Genomic DNA, 27,284 nt, shown 5'->3' with positions numbered 1-27,284 from the left:
TTAAAACAAACTTTTTTTTAACGAGTTCAGCAGACAAAACGCAGACAAACTGGCTGCTCTGAAAGCCTATCCTTGGCACGATGTTGAGCAGACTGGTCCAATGAGCAGCCAGTGGACGTATGTGTGACCTGTGTAAAGGGACACGCCCCCCACCCACCCACCAAAGGAGGGCGAAACTCCGGCCTGTCAATCTTCAAAGTTAGGGGGTGGGGCTTGGGAAGTTTTCAATTTTTCGTTCCCAGTGTAGGGAGGGGGGAAAAGTTGCTATTATAAGCCCAAAAATAGAGGGAGTGTGAGAGAAGGCACAAAGGACGGAGATTTAGGTTAAAAGGCCCAGGAGCCGCGGTCGTTGCGCGGAGACCCCGCACTCCTTTCTTTGATTCAAAAACAGCCCTGGTTACCAGTTTGCTTCTCTTTGAAGGGTCCCTGTCATGCTTGCCTAGCGAAGGTCCCCTCACCCTGAGAGATTCCCGGAGGATCGCAGCATCTGCTCCCGATCCCCGCCGGAGCCATGGGGGCGGCCGGCTGCGAGGACGAGGAGCTGGACTTTCGGCTGATCTTCGGGGAGGAGGACAGAGAGGCGTTCCCCCAGGACACAGGTACTGTTGGGGGGTCATCTGTGTGACTGAGTACTCACCACGCCACGGCCGGGGGTTGTAGAAGGGCGCACACCGTGGGCCGGTGTGGGAAGGAAAAGCGTGTCCTGGACTGAAGAGAGGGCAGATCGGCCCGGAGGGAGAGAGAGTTCAGATGTTTGAGAGAGAGGGCAGAGGTGAGGTGTGCGGGGTAGGCACGAGCAGATATGAGTGAAAGGGAGGACGAGAAGGGATGCTGAGAGAAGACGCGAGCTGATGTGTGAGTGAAAGGGAGGACGTGGGGATATGCCGCAAAGACACCGGGTGACAGGAAACAGAAAGACAGTATGAGGGGAGACATAGTCTATTCGCAGAGAAAGAAATGCCGGGCGTAACTGTCAAGGGTGCAGCAGGTGCAGTGGCACCTGGACCCAGGGCTGCCAGCGACCCACTGCACTGTACATACGGCTGTTTTTCAGACCAAACAAGGGCAGTGGGTGCATGTTTTCCTAGCTTGCATTAGGGCCACGCACCTTTGGTACACTTGAGAAACGAGCGTGTGGTGTGGAGACGCGCGGAGCTGGTGCGTGTGATGATAATACAGGGGACCGGCTGCAGTGTGATAGAAAAGTAAGGCCACTGTAGGGACAGGGGGGCGACACAAAAGGTAAACCACTGATTGTGCATTTGTGCGCGCGTTTGCCGGGGAGGGGAAAAGAAAGCATGCGCTCCCGTGTGTCTTTTTTAGTTTTTCATATTTTACCATACACGTTCTTCAAAAGTTTACCGCATAAACATTCCCATTGGTCCTGTGGAGAGGGTACCACAGTGTTCAAGGGGTCGAGAAGTTACAATGGTAAATGCACACGTCCAGTTCCTGCAGTGTGGGGCTGGCCTCGAGGTTAGTTACATGTGGAGTGGTGTAAGAAGTGATGGGGGAGAGGGAGCGGGTTCGGGCAGTCTTGGGAGAGAGGGAGACAGAGAGGGAAAGGTTATACTGCCGAATTAGGGAGTGTGCCGGGGAATGAGAGCCAGGAACACGTGGATACATTTGGCATCCCAAAAAAACACGTGTACGCACTACACGCACTGACTGCTCTACATCAAGGGATGCAGAGTGATGGTTTTGCGCACCTGGACAACAGCACGTAAGAATAATAGCTGTAAATACGTAGGCAACGTGTACAAAGAGATAAGCATACACATTATGTGGCCAAAATATGGTAACATTTGCATATTTATATACGCATGTCAATGAATCCGCACACACTCATCTGCACAAACCACGAGAAAGCACATACAAACATTATAGGCTAATGTATGCACAAGCCATCATAGACAAGCACACAGCCAAAATGCCAAGGAAAGACTCGCAAACGCCCCCCCCCCCCCAGAATACACGAAACTCAGACTTTAATGCACACAATACCAATATAGCAGTGATACGTATACAGATGCACACAAAACTGATACTCAATTACACAAACCCTACATAGGCACAATGCACAACGATTGCACACGTGTGGATCGGATCAAAGAAGCACACTCAAACGCACATAAAAGTAACTAACATAAGCACACATAATACATACACAGAAAGAATAAAGATTGATACACATGACAAATAAAGTATACACATGAAATATATGAACAGGAAGGACACATAGAACATGAAATCATACCAAGTGTATACAAATAGAGGCCACACCACTGAGACACCAAACGTACATACTTCCAACACGTGCAGTTCACATAAGAACTCGAAAAATACTCGTGCATAGCGACATCCCCATGACAGGCAGACAGCAGGCGAAATCCGGAGGGGACGAGAGTCAGCGGCATTCTGCAAACACCTTGCCTCGCGAGAAGAAAGAGCGACGTGTTTGTTCTTGCAGTCCGACAACGCATAAAGTGCTGTGTTTTTGCAGTAAACACCTGTTAGATAATAAAGGGAACGCCGAGGCTCGCAAATACATAGGAACAGGGCTTTAAGTGGGCCGGGTCTGGTGCTGAGCACCAGCAGTTTTTTAAAGGGGGGCCTCCAAACGGGTCTCTACCGGGCTCTGTTTTGTGCCCTGGCACAGGCGGTCCGTTTTTTTCCGGACTGCAGTGACAGCAGGCACATGGATGTGCGCTGCTCACACTGCTCAATTCTCACTAGTAGATAAGTTACGGCATAACTTATGCCAGGTGAGCGTTGTAGGGGAAGGGAAATCCTTTAAAGAGAGTCATTTTCTCTCTAGACTTCCCTTCGCAGGAGCAGCAACATCGTGGTGGGGTCCCCAATGCTTTAAGTGGAAGCGGTTTCAATATTATATACAAACCATAGTTGCTGCTTATTCATCAAATGCAACTAACAACCATTGGCAAAGCCAATAGTCCTGACTTATTGTAGGTATGATGTTAATTGTTGTATCATATATCTGGATGCAATGCGAATGACAGAAACAGCAAAATACAAGTCGGGCGGCACACTATGCTAAGCACAGATTTTTTGCTTACATGTTTTTAAGCCACACCTTTAATTACATTGGCCAAGCCCCTTTGAGAGACCCCCCAGTTTTTTCATCCCACTTAAAGCACTAAATAGGCATGTACGCGGTTCTGTGTACACTTGTGACACAGACACAAGTATAAACAGAAAAAACAGATTGCCCAGCCAACTGTATAAACGAACAGGCTGTGACACATTCCACGAGGACACAAACACACCCAGGGACACAGGCCCTTCACCCCTGGTCTAGCCCTGGCCATGTAACTCAGTGGTTGCAGCCCCTGTCCCAGAGTGATGTGTGTACGGTGTTAGCCACAGGTCAGTTGGCGCACCTCAGGGGCTGATTTGCAAGGTGGGGTCACTCGCATCATCCCAGCAGGCAGAATCTTACCATGCGGTCAGACACCACCCAGCTGGGGAGCGCGACCAAAGCGAGGTCAGCCTGCCGCAGACTGGACTGTGTGTATAGAGTACACAGCGGACGCATGCCGTTGTAGCGCCGTTACCCCATGCATTCAACGGTTTCCCGCATGAACCAATAGCAGCAACGTGTCAGGCCGCATTTATTACAGGCCGGCCACGCAATGAGATGCGCGGCCCATCTCTGGGATCTGTTTCTCTCCGGCTGGCTACATCTTAAGGCCTCTCCGGAGGTGTGAGGCAGATCACACTCCTGGGACAAGACGTGCTTTAGGTTGGGATTGGAGGCTAAGCGGAGCTGTGTGTGGGTCACCTCTAGAAGAGGGGAGGACCTCCAGACCATGGAATAAAATCACCATACCAGCCTTTAGCAAATCCTTTCCCCCGCCCTCTATTGCCCAATGCACCAATCTTAGCCAAACTGCCGTGGAATTTGAATCAGCCATTACCATTGCACTTGATGATATAGCACCTATGCGCACCTCTAAACCTCCAAGAAATAATTCTTTATGGTTTACGCCGGAACTTAAACAAAGAAAAAGTGCTACTAGGCTGGCAGAGCGAAAATGGAGACTGACAAAAAGCGTGCAAGACAGACACTTATACAAAGTGGCTCATAGACAGTATATGCAGGACATTGCTGAGGCTAAAAAAGTCTACTTGGGTAACAGGATTGCCCTAGCAGCAAATTCCCAACGAGAACTATTTAATATTGTGAAGAGGTTTACCACACCTCCAGGTACACAACAGGCGCTTCCTGACTCTAAAAAATGGGTTGAATCCGTAGCCTCCTACTTTCATGAAAAAATAACTGAAATTCATAAATGATTTCCCCAGCAAACAACTGAGGTTGAGACCAGCACCCCTCCCATTGAAAGGCAAGATTCCCACAGCAGCCATGATAACACGCTGAAACTGTTCTCACCCCTGATTGAGCAGGATGTAAATCATGCACTGCTGAAAATGAAATCTGGAGCACCGGGCGACCCTGCTTCGCCACAAGTCATACATAAAATCTCTCCAGTTCTGATCCCTACCTTGACTAATATTTTTAACCAATCAATACAACATTGCGTTGTTCCTGACCATTGGAAAGAAGCAATAATCAGGCCCATTCTGAAGAAACCAAACGCAGACCCTGATCAATTTACAAATTATAGGCCTATCTCCCTTTTGCCACTCTTTGGGAAAGTCATGGAGACCCTAATCAATAAACAACTTGTCGCCCACCTGGAATCAAATAAACTCCTTGATCCATCCCAATCCGGTTTCAGGGCATTCCACAGCACCGAAACAGCCCTGCTGGAGGTTGTGGATAATATAAGGTTATCCTTAGACTCAAAAAAATCAGCCATCCTGGTATTACTGGATTTATCTGCGGCCTTCGACACCATCTCGCATCGCATACTGTTAGAGCGCCTTGTTGAGATTGGTGTCGAAGGAAACGCTCTTAAATGGATATCAAGCTATCTTGATAATAGACGATCAAGGGTCCAAATTGGTGATCATACCTCTATCTCCTATAATAATGATAAAGGTGTCCCACAGGGATCTATTTTAAGCCCGACCCTTTTCAATATTTATGTCTCCCCTCTGGCCAAAATCATTAGAGAAAGCGGTTTTGGGACAATATCTTATGCTGACGACACTCAAATCCTCGTCACCATCAGCCAAAACCATGAAGACGCTAAACATAGGTTCAAAAATTGTATGACCAATATACAAGAGTGGATGACCAGAAACCACCTAATGATGAACGCAGGGAAGACCGAAATCATGCTTTTTGGCAAAGCTGACCAATTCTGGTCACCGGACTGGTGGCCTGACGCCCTGGGCACTTGCCCTGCCCCCAAACCATACATCAGGAACTTGGGTGTAGTCCTAGATAACAAGCTCACTATGTCTGAACATATAAAAAAAACAGTTGGAAATAGCTACGGCCAGATACGTAGCCTGAGGAAGATCTTTAAATGGATCCCGCTCTCAGCACGCATGCCCCTAGTCCAAGGGCTGGTTATAAACAGGATGGACTACGGGAACGCCCTGTTTTCAGCCATCAATCAGTCACTACTAAACCGACTTCAGGTTCTTCAAAACACTGCTGCGAGGCTAGTATTAGACCTTCCCCCTCGCACCCCGTCAGCTGCATGTCTCAGAACGTTGCACTGGCTCCCCGTTAAAAAACGCATAAAGTTCAAACTCTGCTGTCTGGTTCATAAGGCAGTAAATGGACATGGACCAGCTTACCTGGAAAGGAAACTTAAAGCCCATATCCCAATTAGGACTCTACGTTCCTCCAGTAAAGCTCTTCTATCCATTCCTAGAGTCCGAACGGTCAGAAACGGGGACCGAGCCTTCAGTAAGACCGCCCCAGAAGCATGGAACTCCCTCCCCACATCTCTGAGAGAAGAGCCAGATCACGCCAGATTTCGGAAACGGCTCAAAACCTGTCTCTTTAATCCTTAGTATTCCGAACTCTTAAACCCCTCTGAATCTGCTGAAATCCAAGGATCTTGTCTGCTCCCAGCGCTCTGAGACCTTCGGGTGAATTACGCGCTTTACAAGTGAAAATAAATGTAAATGTAAATGTAAATGGGGTGCATGAGAAGAGCGGCGTGGAGGGCCCTGTGACTGGACGAGCAGGGGCTGGTGCTGCTGGTCGGGACGGAGGTGCTTCAGCAGAGCTGCGTGGGGGGCCCATGACTGGATAAGCAGGGGCTGCTGCTGGTCGGGACGGAGCTGTGCGCAGGTGACCCCGCGGGAGTAGCAGGTGGCCGCGGAGTCAGATGCACTCGCAGAGCTGTGAGTGGGCCACGCTCCTGGAATATACCACGGGGGCAGACGGGGATACCCCCACCTCACTCCACCTGTCTCTTGATCTTTCTCTCTATAAGCGTGGGGATTATGAGACCCATTTGTGGCTAAAGATAGCCAGGGATGGCTGTAGTCCGTCCTCTAGGGGCCTCCAGGGCGGCTCTGCTGAGGAATGAACACGTAGGCCCCGATGGGACTGGAATCCTGCGTCTTGCTGAAGGAGCTCAGCGCTGCGAGGCACCGGGCCTCTTCAAGGCCCGTTACTTCATTCCACGGCTCGCCTGACCCACTGCATGCAGCCGTTTTCTGAGGGGGTGATGTGCGCTCAGGCAGGAGGCGCGGGCTCCGCCACTGTCGTCAGGCGTCGGTGCCAGCCCCGTGCCAGGCAGACGGGCTGACAGCTCAATGTCAACAGGAGGAGACAAGACAGGTGTGCAGGAGGGGGCAGAGGGGCAGCAGGGGCGCGGGAGGAGGCTGGCCAGGAGGAGGAGGAGGCGGAGCCTAGAGGGGACCTCGAGAGGCCTTAAAACATAGCCAGCCAGAGAGCAACAGACCCCCAGAGAAGGGCCTCGCATCTCGGGGCTTGGCCGGCACGTAATGAATGCGGCCTGACACGTCGTTGCTATTGTTTCACGTGGGAAACCATTGAATGCGGGGATTACAGCGCTACGAAGGCAGAATAATGACAGAAATCCGCTGTGTATTCTACACACACAGTCCAGTCTGCGGCAGACCCTACTTTATCTTGTATATTTATTTAATTGTATAACCTGAAAGAGGCTCCTCGGTCTATGTTTTTTTTTCTGGTGTAAGGAGCTCGCCTCGAACCCAGTCCGGAAGCGGAAGCCCTCAACACAAGGCATGCATGACCAGTGCAGGTGCCACGGGCCCTAATGCAAGAAAGGAAACGGCATTTCCCCTATCCGCTGGCATGACAGCAAAACAGCTTTATTTGGTGTCCAGTGGGACCATGGCACCCTAGACCACGGTGCCGCTGCACTTGGTAGAAAAGCCCTTGAACACGACTCCATTCACCGTGAAACATGGCCGCGGCTGTCGGCCTTCCAAGCTCTTTTACACACAATTCACAAAATGCCACATTGTTGTATATGTAGTTTACTTTGTACAGGGCCCTTTAATTAGATTGTATTCTTTTGTATTCTTGTGAGCGTGGCATAGAATACTCTTTGTGTTGTTGCGAGTTCGATTCCAGGGCGTTAGTTGCCACTGATGTCTTACTGCGTACTGCCTGGCGCTCACCTGTTTCTTTATCTGCAATAAATATATCTAACCTTCAATACGTCTCCAGCATCTTTACACACATATTCAAGGAAACGCCTTCGCACAAATAATGTCCACTGTTCAGGGCTCGGTTAGCATATAGATGATGTCGTTTTTTTCCTCCAGCCTGAGGTATAAACCCCAAGGAAGAAAATAAGCTGCGAAATTCATGGCAGATATGAAAATCGGAAACCACTTTTAAAATGAAAGATAAGTGAGTGAGTGCACCACGCTACTGCCTCTCTCTGGAAACCTGCACGTGGCTTCAAGCCAGAAAACTAATAGTTTCACTGTCCATGGGCCGTAGTGCTGGCCACCGGGAAGGCAGCAATTCAGGTCAGATTCATTTATTCTCTGGAAGCACTGATCTCAGAGCCTGTTGAAAAGGATGACCCTCAGTTGTAGACCCTCAGTTGTAGACCCTCAGTTGTAGACCCTCAGTGGTAGACCCTCAGTGGTAGACCCTCAGTGGTAGACCCTCAGTGGTAGACCCTCAGTGGTAAACCCTCTCTGGTAGACCCTCGCTAGTAGACCCTCTCCGGTAGACTAAACGTTGGACGGCTTCTCCTCAGCCTGGAGCAGATAAGGACCCTCCAGAAGCGATCCAGGAAGGCACAGTAGCAGACTACAAACTTCTGCCAGAACCATCCTTGATACCGGCTTTAACTAGGATCGAGGCAAACAACAAACCTGAAGCAGCCACAGAGTCGAGAGCCCAACCTTGGCCTCAAGTTCAGCTGAACCTTTGGGCGGTTTATTTTGTTTGTTATCTGGTGTTGTGTACCCTTGCTGACATCAAGACTTGGGTGTTTGAGCGCGGGAGGTCACGGTGCTTCCACATCCACTCTTCAAAGTTCCGCTTGCATTGAGTGAAAGAACCATGACTGATTCGGGAAAAGGGCCGAGCGAGTGTAAAAAGTCCATGAAAGTTCCCTCCCCTGGCTTCTACCGGGAGATATGAAAAGAAGCACCGTGGCTCCCACTTGGAGGCATCCGCATGAGATCGTTGGCTCTGCTGAGATGACATTTCTGAATTACATGATGGGTAGTTGGGAGGTGCAGTAGCGGGACTCATATACGAGGTACAGCGTGTATGGCAGGACGTTCCGTGCTCAACCCAACAGGAGGGCATGCCAACAGAAGTTACGAACCATGATGTTTTAGTGTGGATTTTTCTGATGACTGCAGTTCAGCTTAGTGACCTATGAATTGACTGGGACCCAGGTGCTAATGATCTACTTGGGAACTGTGGGGTAGATCCCTATTCACACAGAGTGTGATGAAGTCTGCAAGCTTTCACATGCTCTTACCCCCACAAGTTCAACTGCTGTAGGAGAGATGCTGTGATGTAATGCATGCTCCTTGCTCCCCATCTGCAGGAAGTGACTTTAGTCTGAAGATAATGAGTGGGGTGTTGTCTATGTGCACACACACTCAGCATGCTCGTTTCTGTATCCGAATACAGCGTTTGGTCTCGATTCCTCGCTGCTTCTCAGCATTTACTCTTGGAGTTTTTTGACGGCAGAACTCGCCCGTCATTTCTTGAAATAATTTCCATGTTACAACACTTATTATGCATTGGCCTCAAGGTGGCCTCTCGCAAACTTAATTCCCCGATTAGGACCGGGTTGGAATTATCACCGGCTCCCCGATACACCTCCCTTGAGACTTTTTCAGCCGTGAAGAGTCGCGGGTTACTACCCGTCTGACGAAACACGTGTCGGCTGGTTCTTCTCTTTGGATCTCCTCTTGAAGGGGGACTACTATCGCATATAAAACCAAAAAAAACTAATCATCGAGTGTCGATCTTGTTCTCTTATTTGTGAAATTACTTTCTAATTTACTCTACACGTGTGCTCTGGACTTTGAATTTATGTGCACACACACTCACCATCTTATCTTAGATCAACAGAGCAGGAGTCTCAGCCAAAGAGCCTGGCCTGCATTCTTTCTGTCCTACTGTGATGGGCCGCTGTGGGCTTCACAAGAACCTACTCTAGATGTGCTTATCCTAAGCCAATTATGATGGAGATCCGAGAATTCTTGTGCCTGAAGAGGATATCACTGAGAAGCAACTGAGATTCAGCATTTGTAGCAGCTCTGTAAATTAACTGCACATTTCGCAAAGGCTGTTTTTATGCCTCCAGCAGTTAAAGAGGCATAAGTGTTCTATAAGAAATTCAGAAAAATCCATTGGTTACATGAAGTCTTTGGTCCTACGGTTCTCTGGAACTACTGCTACAAGGTGTGACGCATGTAATTTGGGATAACACATTGTTGCTAACTCTTGAGTGCAGAAAGGGAAGGCGCTAACAGTTGTTTTACCCAGCTCAAAAGACCAAAGATTCCCCCCATGATTTCAGTGTGGTCGTCCGTAGATGTATAGGAACCCATGTTCTGAAAGGTAAGTTTTTGTTTCACAAGACTGGATAGAGCTGTGCTTCCGAGTATTGGCTGGCTTGAATTCTACTGATGGCCGACGGGCCCCAGAGTTAGTATCAGACTCCGGGCGTGAGTTCTACATTAATAGTGGTTTTCCCCCTCAGAGTCCACAGTTCATGATGACACACACATGAACTATTTTCTTCTACAGAACCATAACAAGATTTCAGTGCTACCCAGTTGATCCAGTTGATATTTAACCTTAATAAACTCAGGAATACCAATGGGATGGGTTAAAAGGCATTCGAGCCTGTGATCCTTAACCTCATCCGCGCTAAGCGTTTTCCCGCTGTGCGCTGACTTTTTCGAAAACCCGCGGTTCATGATGAGCTCAGCTCGTCATGAGCGTACGAGAGGCGTAACTCATGACGAGCTCAGCTCGTCATGAGCGTCGAAGGGGTTAAGCATTTTAAACTACCAATGTGTATTGTCTGGTCACGTGCAGTCTCTGGTCCTGCCACCAGGTGCTTTAGATTTCCTGAAGTTGAGTCATGAATGCAACAATGCTGCATACTTAAGGTAGCAACTATTCTATAAATCCATTTTTGAATGGTTCAGACTACAAAATGTTAGGATTTCTAGCACTGCTTCCTACAGACGCGAGTCTTCATTGAAGGCGAAGGAGGAACCTTGACTGATGCTGAAGTGCTCCGTCCCCACTCTATCATGGAAACACTTGGAGTCAAAATGGCACAAAATCTTGCTCAATCACTGTTTAATGTAGACTAAAGAAGAGGAAAAGATGTAGGAGAACCACTTAGCGACATTGTTGGTGGGACAATGAGCAGATACTTTTATGACACCCGTCTCGCAAAACATCCTCATCGTCTCTTAGAACCTAAGCACTGCTATGTCAATCCCCTGGTTTATGGGCACCCGTCTGGCTGGTAAGGGTTTGCCTATAGTCCTAAGAAAGATGCTTGACACTGCTGGTTGGGTCTGAGGGCATTGTGTCATGTACCGACTTCTACCTGCACCACCTCAGGCTTGCCAGTTCCAATCAGGAACAAAACAGGGCTCAGTCCAATCAATTTCAGGTAAAGTCAGTGACTAGTTGCTGGAAAGACAATACCTCAGCCAACACAGCTCACTGCTGGATCAGTTTTATGCCTGCTCGAGAAAAAGGAACACACCAGGATGGGATAATTACCAGCTCCTAGCAATAAGAGTCTTCTTTTACTATTACAATTGACAGAAACCCAACCCTCTCCCACCCTCACAAGCAGAAGGAAGTGATTGATTAAACTTTACACGCAACCATGTTGTATTAATTAGCTGTCAAACATTGGCTGCGATCCCTGAATTGGATGCTGTTTGTTGCACACATGCAATTTATGCTGTTTCCTAAGATTTAAATGACAGAAGGCTTAAAACTAGAAGTATGCAAGAGTGCTTGGCCTTGGTGAGCTTCCGTCCCCCGGGTCATGTCAGATAGCCTCACATTCTTCTGATGGTGCCTGTTGCGCTTTCATCATGTTTGTGGCAGTTGAAGTCTCCCCCATCTCTTATGGTAAAGTTTGGTGAACCTTCTTATCACTAGGATGTTTGGTGGCGGTCTATCCCATCCATCTTGTGCAGTTTTTTTCTCTGTCTACCCTTCTTGGAGCATGTATGGTTATCTTTTATCTTGTTAGCAGTGTCTTGTAAACTTCCATTCATTCTAAGCATTAATCGTGATGTCTGATGATCCTTCATTTTACTCCTTGTCTTTTGAAGTCTTTCCTTCTCTCCTGGTGTTTTCTTGGTTACCTTCATCTCAGAGGTGGTGTTCATTGTCCACCATCCTTTCATTTTGTTTGGTAGGCCTATGGTAGGTGGCATCCCATTCAATTCAGGTGCTCTTTGGTAGTTCTTCCACCCTTCTATTGCAGTTTGGTGTTTCTAACCCTCCTGTTGGACGTCCATTCATCCTTCATCCTGGTAGTAGTGTCTGGTGGCCTTCCATTCCTTCTGCAAAGTTTGATTCCTCTTTGGCATACGGTTAGTATTCGATGGCAGATTGTCTCACAGCAGTGCCTTGTCCTATATTTGTGCACTGTCTCCATTGTCTCACTTATCCTCTCTCTGAAAGAGAAAGTACCTGAAGGAGTTCTCAGTCCGCTCTGGACACCATCTTCAGTGAAATCAGTATCATTTGATCGCTTTATGTTTTGAACAAGTCTGCTTGTTTGGGGGAGTAAACAACACAGTCCAGAGCTAGATGTAGAGCGGTAGCAGGCCTGTCTTGGTGCCCATTTGTCTGTGATCTTGGACTAGTTCTTCCGAATCGTTAGGTATATTTGCTTGGACACGGGTCTGTGTGCTTATGTCTGTGTGGTTATGAGTGTAAGTGCCTGTGGGTGCATATCTGCTCCTTTGTCATCTTCCCTTTGACCTTCTTTTTGAATGAGTTGTTCCAGTTTCTTGTGCGTGTGGTTTTGTCTTTGATAAGGTTGTTCCAGAAGGTGTAAATCAGTTCTATTCTTTCCGACTTGTATAATGTTTTCCGGAAGGTTTTGCAGTTTTCATATTTACTTATTGATTGTATACCTGAAAGTATTGTGATTTTGGTCTGTTCTTTGGAAGTTCTTCCTGGAGGTGTTGCAGTCAGGCTCTCTTCTGTTTTTTAAGGTTCACCAGTGTGTAATGAAACTGTAAGAAATTGGATTTTTAATTGAGATGGGTGACTACCCACTGCCAGGAATAATCACAACCTTGGTCTGGCTGAACCCTTAAAGTCACTTAATTAACCTGAGCTTATCCTCCTGGTAGCTACGGCACAGTGCAGACAAGCTTAACTTGGGGCGTGTGTAGAGCATTTATGCAGTGCCAAAAAAGTAATAAAGTCAAAATGCAAAACAATAAAAATCCCGAATGAAATGTAAAAAATGAGTATAATGTAATAAAACAAAATGACACAACCTCATTAGCTACGCCATACCCAGAGGTCATTTCCACCCACTAACGCCTGCCAGGCATAAATGTAACAGCTTCCAGCACCCACTTCAGAACACTATCTGAACCTTAGAAAAACAGAAGGACTGTTGTGCTGTCTGTGACCCGAGAAGAGCACTGAAGAGTGCCCCTGGTCTTCCTCTTGTACCCAGAACAAAGAAGTGGACTCAAAGAGGCATAAGTCTGGCTGCCTATTAAAACAACACAGACACAACAATCTGCAAGAGGCCTTTTCCGGCAACTGCCCAGCTGATCAGGACAGGACCCTGCGTGGCACCCACCTGCCACCCAGAGACTCTCTACGTGCCTCCTCTGAGGTCATGTGGAGCTTAGAAGTGTATTCCTGTGGTGGATTGGGGTTTAAAGGACTAACCTCAGAAGGTAAAATCTTTGACCAAGAGAAACCTGGTTGGTGTATCTTTCCAACATTCCCTTATGGTTCGCTCAAATTGCGTCTTGGCCCTGTTCTACCACAACCATTATTTTATTCTATTTTTCTAATTCGTTTTGGGATTTGTATGTTTTTCCATTTCAACTTCATTATTGTGCTGCAATCCACTAGTGTTTTAATAACTATGGGCAACCCAATCTACCCTTGCGGGCTTGGTTAATAAAGTTAAACAGGTAAAGCTGCCTACAAGGGATTCATTCTCAAAACTGTTATTTTAATAGTTACATATATATTCAAACACGTGACCACTTGTGTCACCTCAAAACACTTGTGATACTATTTTCACAGTTATTAAGTAAATGAATTACAATAACCGGGTGCGATACACAATAGTTTGATTTATATTCAAATATATTCAAAACCTGCAAAAAAGTACAATAATCAGATGTTCTTTTCAAACAGTTGTCACGTACATTGATAAAAGAAGTACAACATTAATCGAAAATGGAAATATACTTGTCATCAATGTATTAGCACCCATCTCCACAAAATCAACAAATTGAGTTGATCCTAGACATAGGATTCAGAAAATCAAAACGAATTCTAACGCGAGCAAAAGTGCATGATCCAGCAAAAGGCAAAAGTATGGAGTGACCACGTAGAAAATGTGGATCTTCTACACAAACTCTCCTACTTGGATGGTTCTTCTCTTAAGCACTGACATTTCTTTTCTATTTTTTTGTTAAATAATTTCTGTGTACCTTTGTGGTTCTTCACAATTGTGTTGTATGTTTCGTTACTTATTTTTGAGGGGTTTTTTCCCTCTTAAGATGCTGTTAGTCCCGGTCTCTTCTTTTTCAGGTTTATTACTGTGATATTAGACTTTTCAGTTTTTCTTGAAAATGCTGAAGTTAAGTTCTATTATTTTTTTGTAAAATAACCTCTTGATATATTTTAGGTTCGATTTAATAACATGTTGTAGATCTCTTTAATTTCATCTGAGGTTCTTGCTTAAGGAGTGGCAATTCTGTTCTATTTCTTTTAAAGCTATTCCTCAATTTTTATGATTGTTTTGTTCTGTGGTTCTTTCTTAAAGTGTTGGGGTTTGATCTCTTCTTGTTAAGGTTCTTCACGAAGGTGTTACTCTTCTTTTCACAGCTCAGTCAAATTGTTGTTCTTATTTCTTATTTTGAGATTCTTTCTAAAAGTGACAGTTATCTACTCTCCTGTGTGAGGTTCTTCACAAACCTGTTATTTTTTCTTCTTTTGCAGGTCTTTCTTAATTTGCTGCAGTTTTTATCTCTTCATTTGGAAATTGCTCTTTTAATATCTTTTTTGTGTCTTCTTGTATGTGTTCAAAAATACTTTTACGGTCTCTCTGCTTACTTTTGATGTTCCACAAAGGTTTTGCAGAAATGTACTCTTCTTTGAGGGTTCCCCAAATGTTTTGTTGCTCTGATCTCTTGTTTTGTATTCTTCATTAAAGTGTTGCTGTTTTGATCTCTTAATTTTGAGGACCTAACGGAATGTGTTCTTCCTGAACGTTTTTGAAGATCTCTCTGCATGTTTTTCTGGAATGTGTTGTTTGTCTCCTTTTGTGTTGCAGCTTTGATCCCTTCCTTTTTATATTATTTTATCAGATTTTTTAAAAAAAATGTTTTTATTGAATAAAACCGTGGCAGTTATGACAATAATCACACATTAAAGTTACTTTTGATCAGTAAAACTTAGGCAATCTAACAATTCTCAAGACCGCAGTTTCATCTTACACTTCTCGTCTGACTGATCAAGTCTATTTAGGCACTGATAAAGATCAATTCAAAATGGTCAGGCGATTTCAGTAGATGTTTCCTAAGTTAAATTTGCCCGGCGTAAAACGCCTCTAATACCATACGAAGTTATTCAATAAAGAGGCAGGCGCTGGAGACAGGAAGACAGGAAACAAGTTTATTCCGTCGGAGTGGAACACATCAGATCAGACACCAAGGTATCGTCTCGAGGTGCTCTCTCAACCTCTCTGAGACCTGGTCTTTTATACACTGGTTTAAGACATGTGAACGTCCTTTATTACAACAGGGACATTGTGAAGTATGAGAACGACATCACCGGCACCCCCCCCCCCAGTTCCGGCCCATTCCAACACATGACAACAGTAGAGGCCCTTTCCCCTCATATGATTGGGAGGGGCCATCACGCAGCTGAGTGTTCTGCCGATTCCTTTGGAATGTGTGCGCCTGATCGAATCTCAGGGGATGGGGAGGTCGTGATCAATAGTGGCTCCTTTCAGGAGGGGCGAGTGAATACAGTAATGGGCAATAAACTGTATCCTCGGGCTAAGGGATGACCAGCGGTTCGTACAGGCAGTCGGGCTCAGAGGAAGGGGTCATCAAAGGAGGGGTATTCATGGGCGGAAAGGAGGTGTTGGTCAGGCGCGGGGTGTGATTCCTTGAGACAGAGTCATGGGGGGGGGTTTCATGGCTTGTGCATGTGAGTGCGGGGGCAGCCAGGGTGCGCGGGGAAGACTTGCAAGGTTCAGGGAAGTGTGCTGACGGGCGATCGTGAACAGGGAGACCATGGTACCTAAAATGGCTGTCGTGTATGCTCATACGTGAGTCTGAAAGATGGCGTAGATAATGTTTAGTACACGAACTAAAATTCCACAGTCCTCCCTTTAACATGTCTCGCCAGTTTGTCAGTTCGGATCGATTCCCATGAGACCACGCACCTCTATCTCGTATAGGGGACTCATGTGCTCAGTTTTAAAGTTCAAAGTCTTTGGGCACATACAGTTGGAAATGAGTGCACATAAAGATGGTAAACATTGAATACCTAAACAACACCCACACAGTATCATGATTGGTATCAATAAAAACGTGAACAATCTCCACCCCCAGTTCTTCAAAGTGTCCCAGAACCAGCCTCCAAGCGACCATCCTTCCTGCTCCTGGTGAACCTCCGAGGACAGTCTGTGGAGGTGTTCGATTGCTTTGTAGACTGAAGGTGAGTTATCTGGCACGTAGGTGCAACAGCTGGAGCCGATGATGCGGCATGCACCTCCGCGGTCGGCCAGAACCACATCTAGAACAAGACGGTTTTGAAGAGCCACCAGGCGGACGGCCTGAAACTCAGCCGTGTTGTTAGCAAGGATGCCAGCGGTGATGTTAATGGTTGTTTCTAATGCCTGAGTCAGATGCCGGATAGCGCGGCTATTTGCCATTGGTCCCCACAGAGGAACAAGTCCCTTTGCTGCATCCAGGAACTGTGCTCCGGTGGAGTCGGCTTGTTCAACATCTCCGGCACGCTTTTGCCGGTGGTGGTTGGCTGAAGCCACATACGTGGGAGGAAGAATGAAGGCGATGTAGCACGTACCCCTCCAGCCTCTTGGGAGCCAAGTGTAAGCTTTGGTGCCACAAACAAAGTACATATTCGGGGAAGCAACAAAGGTGGGGGGGGGGTCAGCTGAGACCAATGTTTTGGTGATGCGACAAGAACTGTGACCCACCAGCTGCGTTCCTTGTCCTTCGAGGCATATGAGTCCTGTGACATTGATGACAGACAGGGCCACGGTCAGGGTGGCAGCCGTTTGTTTCCGCAGGTGGGAGAAGGTGGGTCTGGCTGGATTGTGGAGCACTTGCGTTTCGACCCTTTCTTTGGCAGGGATGTTCGTAAGGAAGGTTGAACCTGAAATTGCAGGATAAAAGGGCTTTCCTGTCTTGTTCAGCCAGAACCCATAGTAGAAGTGTGACACGGTTTGACCAGAAGTGGCGTTGTCCTTGTGGCTTTCCTGCATGAGGATCAGCCAGGCGAGGCAGGAGCCGAGAACTGAGAAAGGAGAGGGGATGAAGGGGATGGAGTGTCCGGTAGCATGTGGGAGCAACCCACAGATCCAGCAGTTCGTGGCATTTGCAGCAAGGTTGTGCTGGTGCAACAGTTGTACGAAGGAATTGTTCCAGAACTCCCTACGCCTTTCTCGGAGCTGAGGTGAAAGGGTGATCAGGTGGTGCTCTTTCATGGTGGTTGGCTGGACAGTGGTTGGCAATATCTGGTGAGCGGGTGTGCTTTCCTCCAAGATCCAGAAGGAAGTCATGAGGAGGAGGCAAAAGAGGAAGACAATGAAGAGAGCGATTGTCTTTGATTTGTGCAAATTGTCAGTTTTTGGGTTCCTGTAGTGGGTATTTCCTGTTACTTCCGACGTCTTCTTATCTGGCGCTTCCATCATCTTCTTATCTGGAGCTTCCATCATCTTCATCTTCAAGGTGCTCGGTAGTGGGCAGAACCACAGACTTCGTTTAGCTTCTCTCCGGGTAACCCTTGGTTGCTTTGGGTCACCGTTCTGAGATTTTTAACTTAGTCAGTGGCCTACTTAGCCGAAGCTCCCTCCTTTCGACGCAGGAAATACCCTTCTCGGGATGGCACAGTGGGATCAGAGTGTTTTGCAAGTTCAAGTGCCTCTGTATCAGGATAGCAGTTCAGTGATGGTCGGTCTTTGTTCAGGAGCTCTTCTTGGGTGCTGACGTTGTCTGTCGTGGCCAGGGTCGAGGAAACTTTCTTGCAGTGGTGTGCATGCAGCCAGTTCTTTTTCCCCTCCACTCAAAGAGCGGTCCGAGTGGTGATCAGTACTTGCCAGGGGCCCGTCCACCGGGGTTCCAGACTCTTCGCTCGTTGAAAGTTCCGGATTAGGATGTAGTCCCCCGGCTGGATAGCGTGACCGGGACCCCTGGAAGCATCGGGGATGGCTTGCTGCACCTGTTGATGAATGACAGACAATGTTTTAGTTAATTTGTACAAATAATCTGACAGCAGGACGTCGGGGACGTCGTGAATGGAGGTCGGTTTGGGGGCAGTCCAGAGGTTCATAGGCCGCCCAAACAAAACTTCGTAGGTGGTCAAGTGGTGCTTAGTGGGAGTGGAGCGCATCGATAGTAATGCCAGTGGAAGGGCATCTGGCCACTTAAGTCCTGTGGTGGCCACTATTTTTGACAGTTTCAGTTTCAGTGTAGCGTTGTGTCGTTCAACCAGGCCAGCAGATTGGGGGTGGAAGACTGCGTGGAATCTTTGTTTTACCCCCAACCCCTTCAGGATTAGTTGGATAACTTCAGCTACGTAGCGAGGGAAAAACTCTTTCAGTAGTACTTTGGCAGTAGTCATGGCAGTGTTATCACGGGTCGGATAGGCTTCCACCCATTTGCTGAAGGCACATACAATGACCAATACGTACTTCAGTCTCCAGTCACGCTGGTGGACCGACTCCAAAGAATTCAATCTGCCGCCGCCAAGCTGGCTCTTGGCTGGACGAGGAGGTCTTCGGCCACTGCGGCCCTGGCCGAGCTACACTGGCTCCCCTTAAAGCAGCGTGTGGCATTCAAGTCCCTCTGTATTGTCTTTAAGGCTCTGCATGGACTCGGGCCCAGACCCCTCCAAGCTTTGTTTCTGTGGTACTCCCCCACCAGAGACTTACGATCTTCATCTGCTCGTCTGGTAAAAGTGCCCAGATTCAACAAAGCCAGAACCGGGGGCAGATCCTTTAGGGTCGCAGCGGCCAAATTATGGAACAGCCTGCCTTCTGACATACGCCAGATCTCACAGCTTCTTCCATTCAGGAAGCGCATCAAGACCTGGCTATTCCCCTAAAATTCTGCTCGCCTGCTAACTACCCCGGTTCTACTTCCCTTCAGTAGAGTATTCCCTAGCGCCAGGAAGCCTGCAAGGTATCAGCCGCGCTCTACAAATACCTAAAATTAAAAAAATATAATAATAATAAAGCCTTGGCACCTCTCTAGCTGGATGTAATCCATCTGAAGGACCTCAAAGGGGTGGTCGGGGATCCCAAACCCTCCCCGGGGTACCACAGTTCCTTTCCCGGGGTTGTGTTGTAAGCAGATGAGGCACTGCTGGACTAGACGTTTGGCCGAGTCTGGGATCTTGTTGTTGTGCCAAACTTTGGAAATGAGTTCAATCATGGGGGCAGAGCCTATGTGTGCAGGGGAGTGTGCCATTGTCAGTATGGCGATCAAATATGCATCAGGCAGCAACCATTTGTTCGTGTCTTTTGTCCGCCAGCAGCCTTCATCGTCCCTTAGACCCACCCGCGCCCACTCAGTCAATTCGTGTGGTGTGCTGGTCGATTGGATGTCCCTGATTGTTTCCCTAGCGTCGGTCCATTTTTCTGCTTGTGACCTGGTCACATACATGCGTGTCATTGTCCTATTCTCAGCTGTGGTTCGGGCGGTGGTGTCGGCTAGTGCGTTTCCCTGTCCTACTAAATCTGTCACCTTCTTGTGTGCCTGGCATTTGATCACTGCTAATTGTCTGGGGAGAAGAACTGCTTCAATCAGGGCGGAGACTAAATCTCCGTGAAGGATGGGTGTACCGTGGGACGTCAGGAATCCCCTTTCCCTCCATAGGAGCCCAAAATGATGAACCACCCCGAAGGCGTACTGGCTGTCCGTGTAAATGTTTGCCGTGGTTCCTGCTGCTATGATACATGCTCGCGTGAGGGCAATTAGTTCTGCTGCCTGTGCGGATCGTTGTGTGATGCGAGCGGTTTCAACTACTGTTCGAGCTGTCGTCACCGCATAGGCAGCAGAAGTGGTGCCGTCTGGGAGTTTGATACAAGAGCCATCTACCCATAGTTCTCCATCAGGATCTGTAAAAGCAATGTCTCGGAGGTCAACTCTACTCCTAGTTTGTTCGTCCGTGAGTGTCACACAGTCGTGTATAGGGGGCACATCGGGGTCATTTTCGGGCAAGGGTAACAGTGTAGCAGGGTTCAATGTCGTGCATCTCTTCAGGGTGATGTGGGGTGCAAGTAGAGTCAATTCGTACCCTGTTAGTCGTGCGCTAGTCAGATGTTGAGTCTTAGTCTGGTTCAAAAGGGTGTCAACTGCATGGGGCACTAATACCGTGAGGGAGTTTGAAAGCACAATTCCCTCACTCTGGCGGATAGAGACAGCAGCAGCGGCTACTGCTCGAAGGCAGGCAGGTAGAGCTCTGGCGACTGGATCAAGAGTGGCAGAGAAGTAGGCACAAGGGCGTTGTTTGGTGCCGATGGGCTGAGTTAGAACAGACAATGCGCATCCCTCCCTTTCGTGAGTGAAGAGGGAGAAGGGCTTGGAGTAATCTGGTGTTCCTAGAACGGGTGCCGAGCAAAGGGCATCCCGCAACTCCTTAAAGGATGCTTGGCATTCGGGAGTCCAAGGGAGTGGGAACGGAACATCTTTGGCCAACAGGGAAAGTAGGGGTTTTATAATGAGACTGAAATTTGGTAACCATTGTCGGCAGAAAGAAGTAAGGCCCACTAATGAACGGACTTGCCTCTGCGTTTTTGGAACGGGGGTGTCTAGGATGGTTTGGATTCGGTCGGGCGTAAGTTTTCTCCCTTTTTTGGACAGGAGGTGGCCTAGGTATGTTACTTGGGGCTGACAGAACTGCAGTTTCTTTTTGGAGACTTTGTGGCCATTCTCCACAAGAAAGTGCAAGAGTTGGATAGTGGCTGTGATTGCAAGTGGAGTGGTGTCGGCCGCCAAAAGGATATCGTCAACATATTGGATCAACACCACTCCATCTGGTAGGTGGACGGCGTCCAGCTGTCTTTTGAGGGCCTGGCTGTAAATGCTGGGACTTTCAGTGTAGCCCTGGGGAGCTCTACAAAATCGGTACGAACGGTTTTTTAAAGTGAAGCCGAAGAGATAACGGCTGTCTGGATGGATGGGGATAGAGAAAAATGCATTTTTAAGATCAATAACGGTGAAGGTGGTGGCAGTGGACGGGATGAGAGTCAGGATGGTGGCGATGTCTGAGACTACGGGGTACTGTGGCACCACCACTTTGTTGATTTCTCGCAGGTCGATGATGAAGCGGTACGCTTTCTCATCTCCCTCACCTTGTTTCTTGACAATGGGTAGGATAGGGCTATTGCAGACATTACTAACCACTTCCTCTACCACTCCTGCGTCTACCAAGGACTGAATAATCGCTACCAATGCTTTCTCGCCTTCGGGCGATATCCGGTACTGTGGGAGTTTCGGGAGTATTGCATCTGGTCGAACAGTTATGTGTACAGGATCGATCATCATTCGTCCTACATCCGAGTCGTTTCTGGCCCATAGGTACAGGGGTAGGGTGTCGAGCAAGGTTAGGTCAGCATCAGTTATAGAGTACATATGTCGTGCGGGGCGGGATCTGGACATGCTCGGGTTGTCGTACAGGATGACTCGGACTCCATCCGGGGAACACCTAATAGTAGCTCGGAAATGTTTCAGTAAATCAATACCCATAATGGCGTCAGGGGAGTTGGAGGAGAGCAGAAATGTTGTGTCAGTGGGATTGTTTCCTAGGTCAAAGGAGATAGGTACAGACAGGGGATTAGTGGAGGGCGTTCCATCGAAACCTATCGAGGTAATGTGTGAGCCAGACAAGGGTGCCCTTGGCATCAGTCGTTTTGATAATACACTACGTGTCGCTCCAGTGTCTACCAAAAATGGAGACTTTGTACCCAGGACCTTAGCAGTGACGTAAGGACCTTGCTGGTCAACACAGAGCTCGACTGGATCCCTCCCTTGCCCCTGGCAGTCCTATGCAGAGTCGTGAGCATTGTTGCAGTCGGACTGTTGGCACTGATTCTGTCGGGGGCGGTCAAATGTGTTTGGTCTGTCAGATCGGTCATTGGTGGTGTCGCGGGTCTGCCCTCGTCCTTGCCCTCCAGTTTTGGAGCCATTGGTCATGTCCCTTGTTTCTTTATTTCTAATCATTTCCCGAAGGGCCAGGCATTGAGACTTCCAGTGCCCAAATTCTTTGCAAAATGCACACTGGTTCTCATCGAGGTCGGTTCGTGGAGCTCCAGGTGTGGGGTTGCGGTCTCTAGGGGCCGAATTCCTAGGGGCATTCGACTGGTAGTTTCCCCTATACCGTTCCCTTCCTGTAGTCACTCCCTGCAGTTGAGCAATCATTACTCGTTCCTTTAAGTCCTTTTTCTTTTTCTCAGTTGCCCTTTCGTTCTCGTTCTTTTGATGTTCGTAATACTGAGCCATCTGAAGGATAGCTGCAGGTTTAGAGGCTCCCCAACTACTCTCGCTAGTCTGTAACTTTTGGGAGACCTCTTGCGATAGCCCCTTTACGTAGTTTTGCACGAATAGGTGTTGTCCGGTTGCGGTGGTCATATCTTGGCCACTGTAGTCGGAGAACACTGTTTCAAATCGTGAGAAGTATTCTGATACATCTTCCTGAGGCTTCTGGCGACAAGCCGTGACTACCGACCAGTCTACCTTCTTTTCTGGGATCAACGTCTTTAGCTTCTGCACTATTTTGTCGGGGAGTTCCAGTATGTCTTTTACAGGTTTCTTTCCGGGCTCTCGTTCTCTATCTAGGTCATCGAGTTGTTTCCAGGTGTGTCCGAACAGGTCTGTGTGATCGGCTTTCCGGATTTGCTTCCACACATCAGCCGGCAGACACAACCCAAAAAACAAATCAATGTCCGCTAGAGTCATTATGGTTGAGCCCAAGGCTGTGCCTAGTTCTGTATAAAATGCTGTAGGGTTTTTTCGTAAATCGGGCAGGGTTTGCCTAAAAGTTAAAATATCTTGCCGATCCCATGGTTGGTAAACCCAGTTGTACACAACCCTCCCTTTTGCATCTGCGTGGTTGATATCATCGTTTGTTCCTTGACCTCTTGGGGGAACCCAATAGGGGGCGGCTTCTCTGATGGGCATCATCGTGTTGGCTGCTTCTAATGAGAGCTCAATCGTCTCAGGGACTGTGATCTTGACCTCTGGTTTCTGTTCCGCGAGGTGGCGGAAGACCTCAAGCGTTTGCATGAAGAGGTCCGTCACATCGCTCTCAGTTCCATCTCCAACATCGACATTTCTATATAGAGCCGTCAATTTAGCAGGACCTTTATTCTGGTACCTATCCTCATACGCGTTCAGGGTGTGGTAGCTGAACCGCAAAATGAAATGCCGTCTGTGACTACCGGCATGTGAATTATGCATATTCATCGTATATTCCTCGCTCTCCTTCCGTTCTACCAATGTTTTTGCTATCTTGTCGATTCCATCCCGCTCATCTTTGCTCAACCTATTTGGTCTGGCTGTTAGGTGCCTGCTAGTCTCATGTTCATCTGCTGTTGTTACCGATGCGGCTGGTGCGAAGGCCGTAAGAGCCGGGGCACTAGCGCTAGAGTCACCCACGCCTGCACTTTGGACTGGTGAGTGCTGGCTGGGAGCATAAGGAGGAGGCATGTAGATAATTGGAGGACCGAGTAGTAACTCGTCATTTGCCCGCTGTTTGGAGGGCATCTCCGGGTAGAGCGCAGAGGTGGTCCTGACAGGGCATTGGCCTGCCAGTCCTGATTCTTGCGTTTGTCTAACTTCCTCTCTTCTTCTTATGTCTTCATCTAGTTCTTTTGCGGCCAGATGGGCGTTTTTTCGTAACTCTTTCACTATTTTCGCTTCCTCTCTTTTCCTGCGATGTTCTGCTTCTTTGCGCCACATGCCAATACTATCAAGCATAGTGGGCGTTGCCTTGTTTATTTTTACAGCTGCTTCTAGTGTTTTTATTTTATTTTTATCAAATGAACCTATCAGTGGCCACTGATTTTTAGGATCCTTTTTTGTATATTTATGCCATAACCTACTATAAGCTATAGCGACTAGTCCTTGCTTAGTAAACATGTCCTTATTAGGGGTGCCTTCCAGTGTAGCTGGATGGTTCATCTCTAATAAGCGGTCCGGGTTGACCCAACTATGAACCAATGGGGAGAAGATAGGCATGACGGATTACAATGGGGGGGCAAAAGCCTGCACTACCTATCTTTTCACTATTTGCAAAGACTGGACAGAATATTCTATTCTACGCTATTTGCAAACAGAGAATACCTCCGAAAAGAACCAATTCCCAAAACAGTCAATGTTCGGGCAATCAATCAATGAGGAGCGAAATAGGCACGACGTGTTAAAGGTTTGCGTTACCTACCCTTCACTATCGGCAAAGGGAGAGAGAATATTCCTATTCTTCCCCGTTTGCGGACAGAGAAGATCCTTAAGAGAACCAACTTCGAACAATTCAATGCTCGATTCAATCAATCAATCAATGAGTAGGAAAAAATAGGCACGACGTGTTAAAGGCTTGCGTTGCCTACCATTCACTATCTGCAAAGACTAAACAGAGTATGGCGATTCTGTACTTGTTTGCAAACAGAGAATTCCTCAGGAACAGTCAATAAGTAATACTAGTATTTTCAAACAATCAATCAATCAATTTCGCAATTTGTCGTGTATCACGACCTTACCCGGACCGCATGGACAGTTTCTCGTCTTCCGCTTCCAGCGCCCGATCGTCCTCTACTCTCTGTTGCTATCGCGGCACTCCTGGTGGTTCCCAGTCAGGACCGTAGATCACTCGGGAGAGGTCAGCTCGGAATCAGTGAAGTTCAGATGATCGGCTGTCAGACGTCTATCGGACAGGAGCTCTTTCCGATCGTTGCAGTTGTTCACTCTGTCGTCGGGACCTCTCCCACTGGATCCACGTGTCGCTGATGGGCCCCGCGTTTGGGACGCCAATTGATAAAGATCAATTCAAAATGGTCAGGCAATTTCAGTAGATGTTTCCTAAGTTAAATTTGCCCGGCGTAAAACGCCTCTAATACCATACGAAGTTATTCAATAAAGAGGCAGGCGCTGGAGACAGGAAGACAGGAAACAAGTTTATTCCGTCGGAGTGGAACACATCAGATCAGACAACAAGGTATCGTCTCGAGGTGCTCTCTCAACCTCTCTGAGACCTGGTCTTTTATACACTGGTTTAAGACATGTGAACGTCCTTTATTACAACAGGGACATTGTGAAGTATGAGAACGACATCACCGGCACCCCCCCCCCCCCAGTTCCGGCCCATTCCAACACATGACAACAGTACAGGCCCTTTCCCCTCATATGATTGGGAGGGGCCATCACGCAGCTGAGTGTTCTGCCGATTCCTTTGGAATGTGTGCGCCTGATCGAATCTCAGGGGATGGGGAGGTCGTGATCAATAGTGGCTCCTTTCAGGAGGGGCGAGTGAATACAGTAATGGGCAATAAACTGTATCCTCGGGCTAAGGGGTGACCAGCGGTTCGTACAGGCAGTCGGGCTCAGAGGAAGGGGTCATCAAAGGAGGGGTATTCATGGGCGGAAAGGAGGTGTTGGTCAGGCGCGGGGTGTGATTCCTTGAGACAGTCATGGGGGGGGGTTTCATGGCTTGTGCATGTGAGTGCGGGGGCAGCCAGGGTGCGCGGGGAAGACTTGCAAGGTTCAGGGAAGTGTGCTGACGGGCGATCGTGAACAGGGAGACCATGGTACCTAAAATGGCTGTCGTGTATGCTCATACGTGAGTCTGCAAGATGGCGTAGATAATGTTTAGTACACGAACTAAAATTCCACAGCACTGCATCATTAGATCTCTTCATCTTCGTCATCTGATCTATCAATGTCCTCCTCTGGCAGTAATTCTCATATATCCCCTCTGAAAGTATTCCAAGGTGCCCGGATTTTGTTCCATTTACGCGGATTTCCCCTGGTTGCATATACTGTACGCTCTGTTACCATAATCAGGTCCATATTCCTGCACTACAGCGCTAGCGTGGGGGGGGTCTGCCGCGCCCCATCTCTGTGCTATGTCTCTCTTTGCAACCATGAGGCCGAGTGTACCCCAGGTTTGACCATGGCGAGTGAGATCAGTGGGGTCCCATATATTCAGAATACATTTTCGTGGTTCAGGCAGGAGGGAAACCTCTAGTGTCTGTGAAATAGTGCGCAGGACCTGTCGCCAGTATTCAATTATAGCTGGACATTCCCACAGTGTATGAAAAAGCGTGCCTTCCTCCCCGCACCCCCTAAGGCAGAAGGGATGCGTCGCTCGTTGCATCTTGTGTAAGGTGGTTCTGGTATAATACACACAATGTACTATTTTAAGTTGCATCAGTTGGAACTTGGCAGATATGCCCACCTCCCTAGGGGATGCCAGGGCCGCCAACCAATCAGAGTCATCCACATCCCCTACGTCTCTCACCCATTTTTCCCGAGTCTAAGTGTAGGGTCGGGCATGTTGTTAAGTAGCTTTCGGTGTGTGAGGGACGTTGCGCGTTGTTGCATGAAATCTGTGAGTAGACGGTCCTCCAATGGCGAGGCGTCTGGGATGTCAGTGTCAGCTGGGAGTGCCGTTAGCAAAGCATGCCTAATTTGTACGTATCTGTATGTTTCAGTCTGACTCGGGTCATATTGTTGTTGGAGTTGAGCAAAGGGAATCACTGTCCGCTTATCCCACAAGTCACCCACCGTGGAGATTCCGATATTGTCCCACTGCGCAAAGCCCTTGCTATTTCTCAACTGTCCCAATGCCTTGGTGTCCCAGAGCGGGGTGAGTTTAGTGATAGTCCCTTTCCACCCCAATTTCGCCTGTGCTGCATACCACAGCGCCACTGTTTGTTTTGTGAGCCCTAGTAGTTTTGCGGCCAGACTTCTATTATATAGCACCGCCAGCATGTTGTTCGTGCCCAACTGCAACCTGTCGGCTCTGTATGCTGGATCTCCTTGGGGTGCGTGAATCCAGTGATTGATGGTTTTGAGTTGCGCCGCCCAATAGTATAACTGTAAGTTCGGCAATGCAATCCCGCCATCATACCAGCTCCTATTCAGTTTAATTTATGCTATACGCGCCGGCAGGTTGCCCCACAGAAGGGTCGAGACCTGTGTTGCCACTTGTCTAAAATACCGTGGCGGTATCGGGTATGGTGTGTTTTCAAGGGCATAAAGAAACCTCGGCAGGGCCATCATTTTATACAGTGCTGCTCTCCCCAGCAGCGTTAGGGGCAAGGACGCCCAGTGTTTGACATCACGTTTCAGCCATTCTAAAGGGGGGGCGCCAGGTTTTTGCCAAAGAATTCTGCCATATCTCTAGTGAT

General features: G+C 48.0%; 1 protein-coding gene across 1 annotated transcript in view; it reads left to right on the top strand.

Moving 5' to 3' along the window:
• Positions 1–258: 258 nt before the first annotated feature.
• NFATC4 (nuclear factor of activated T cells 4) overlaps positions 259–27,284 on the top strand; it is a 298,850-nt gene continuing 271,824 nt past the window's right edge. Inside the window, exon 1 of the mRNA XM_078644835.1 lies at positions 259–599. Within this exon, the coding sequence (XP_078500961.1) occupies positions 512–599 (88 nt within the window). The 5' untranslated portion in view covers positions 259–511. The remainder of the gene's footprint in view (positions 600–27,284) is intronic.

Source organism: Lissotriton helveticus, chromosome 5_1, assembly GCF_964261635.1.
Source record: "Lissotriton helveticus chromosome 5_1, aLisHel1.1, whole genome shotgun sequence".
NCBI lineage: Eukaryota > Metazoa > Chordata > Amphibia > Caudata > Salamandridae > Lissotriton > Lissotriton helveticus.
This window is presented reverse-complemented; position numbering and strand designations above follow the sequence as displayed.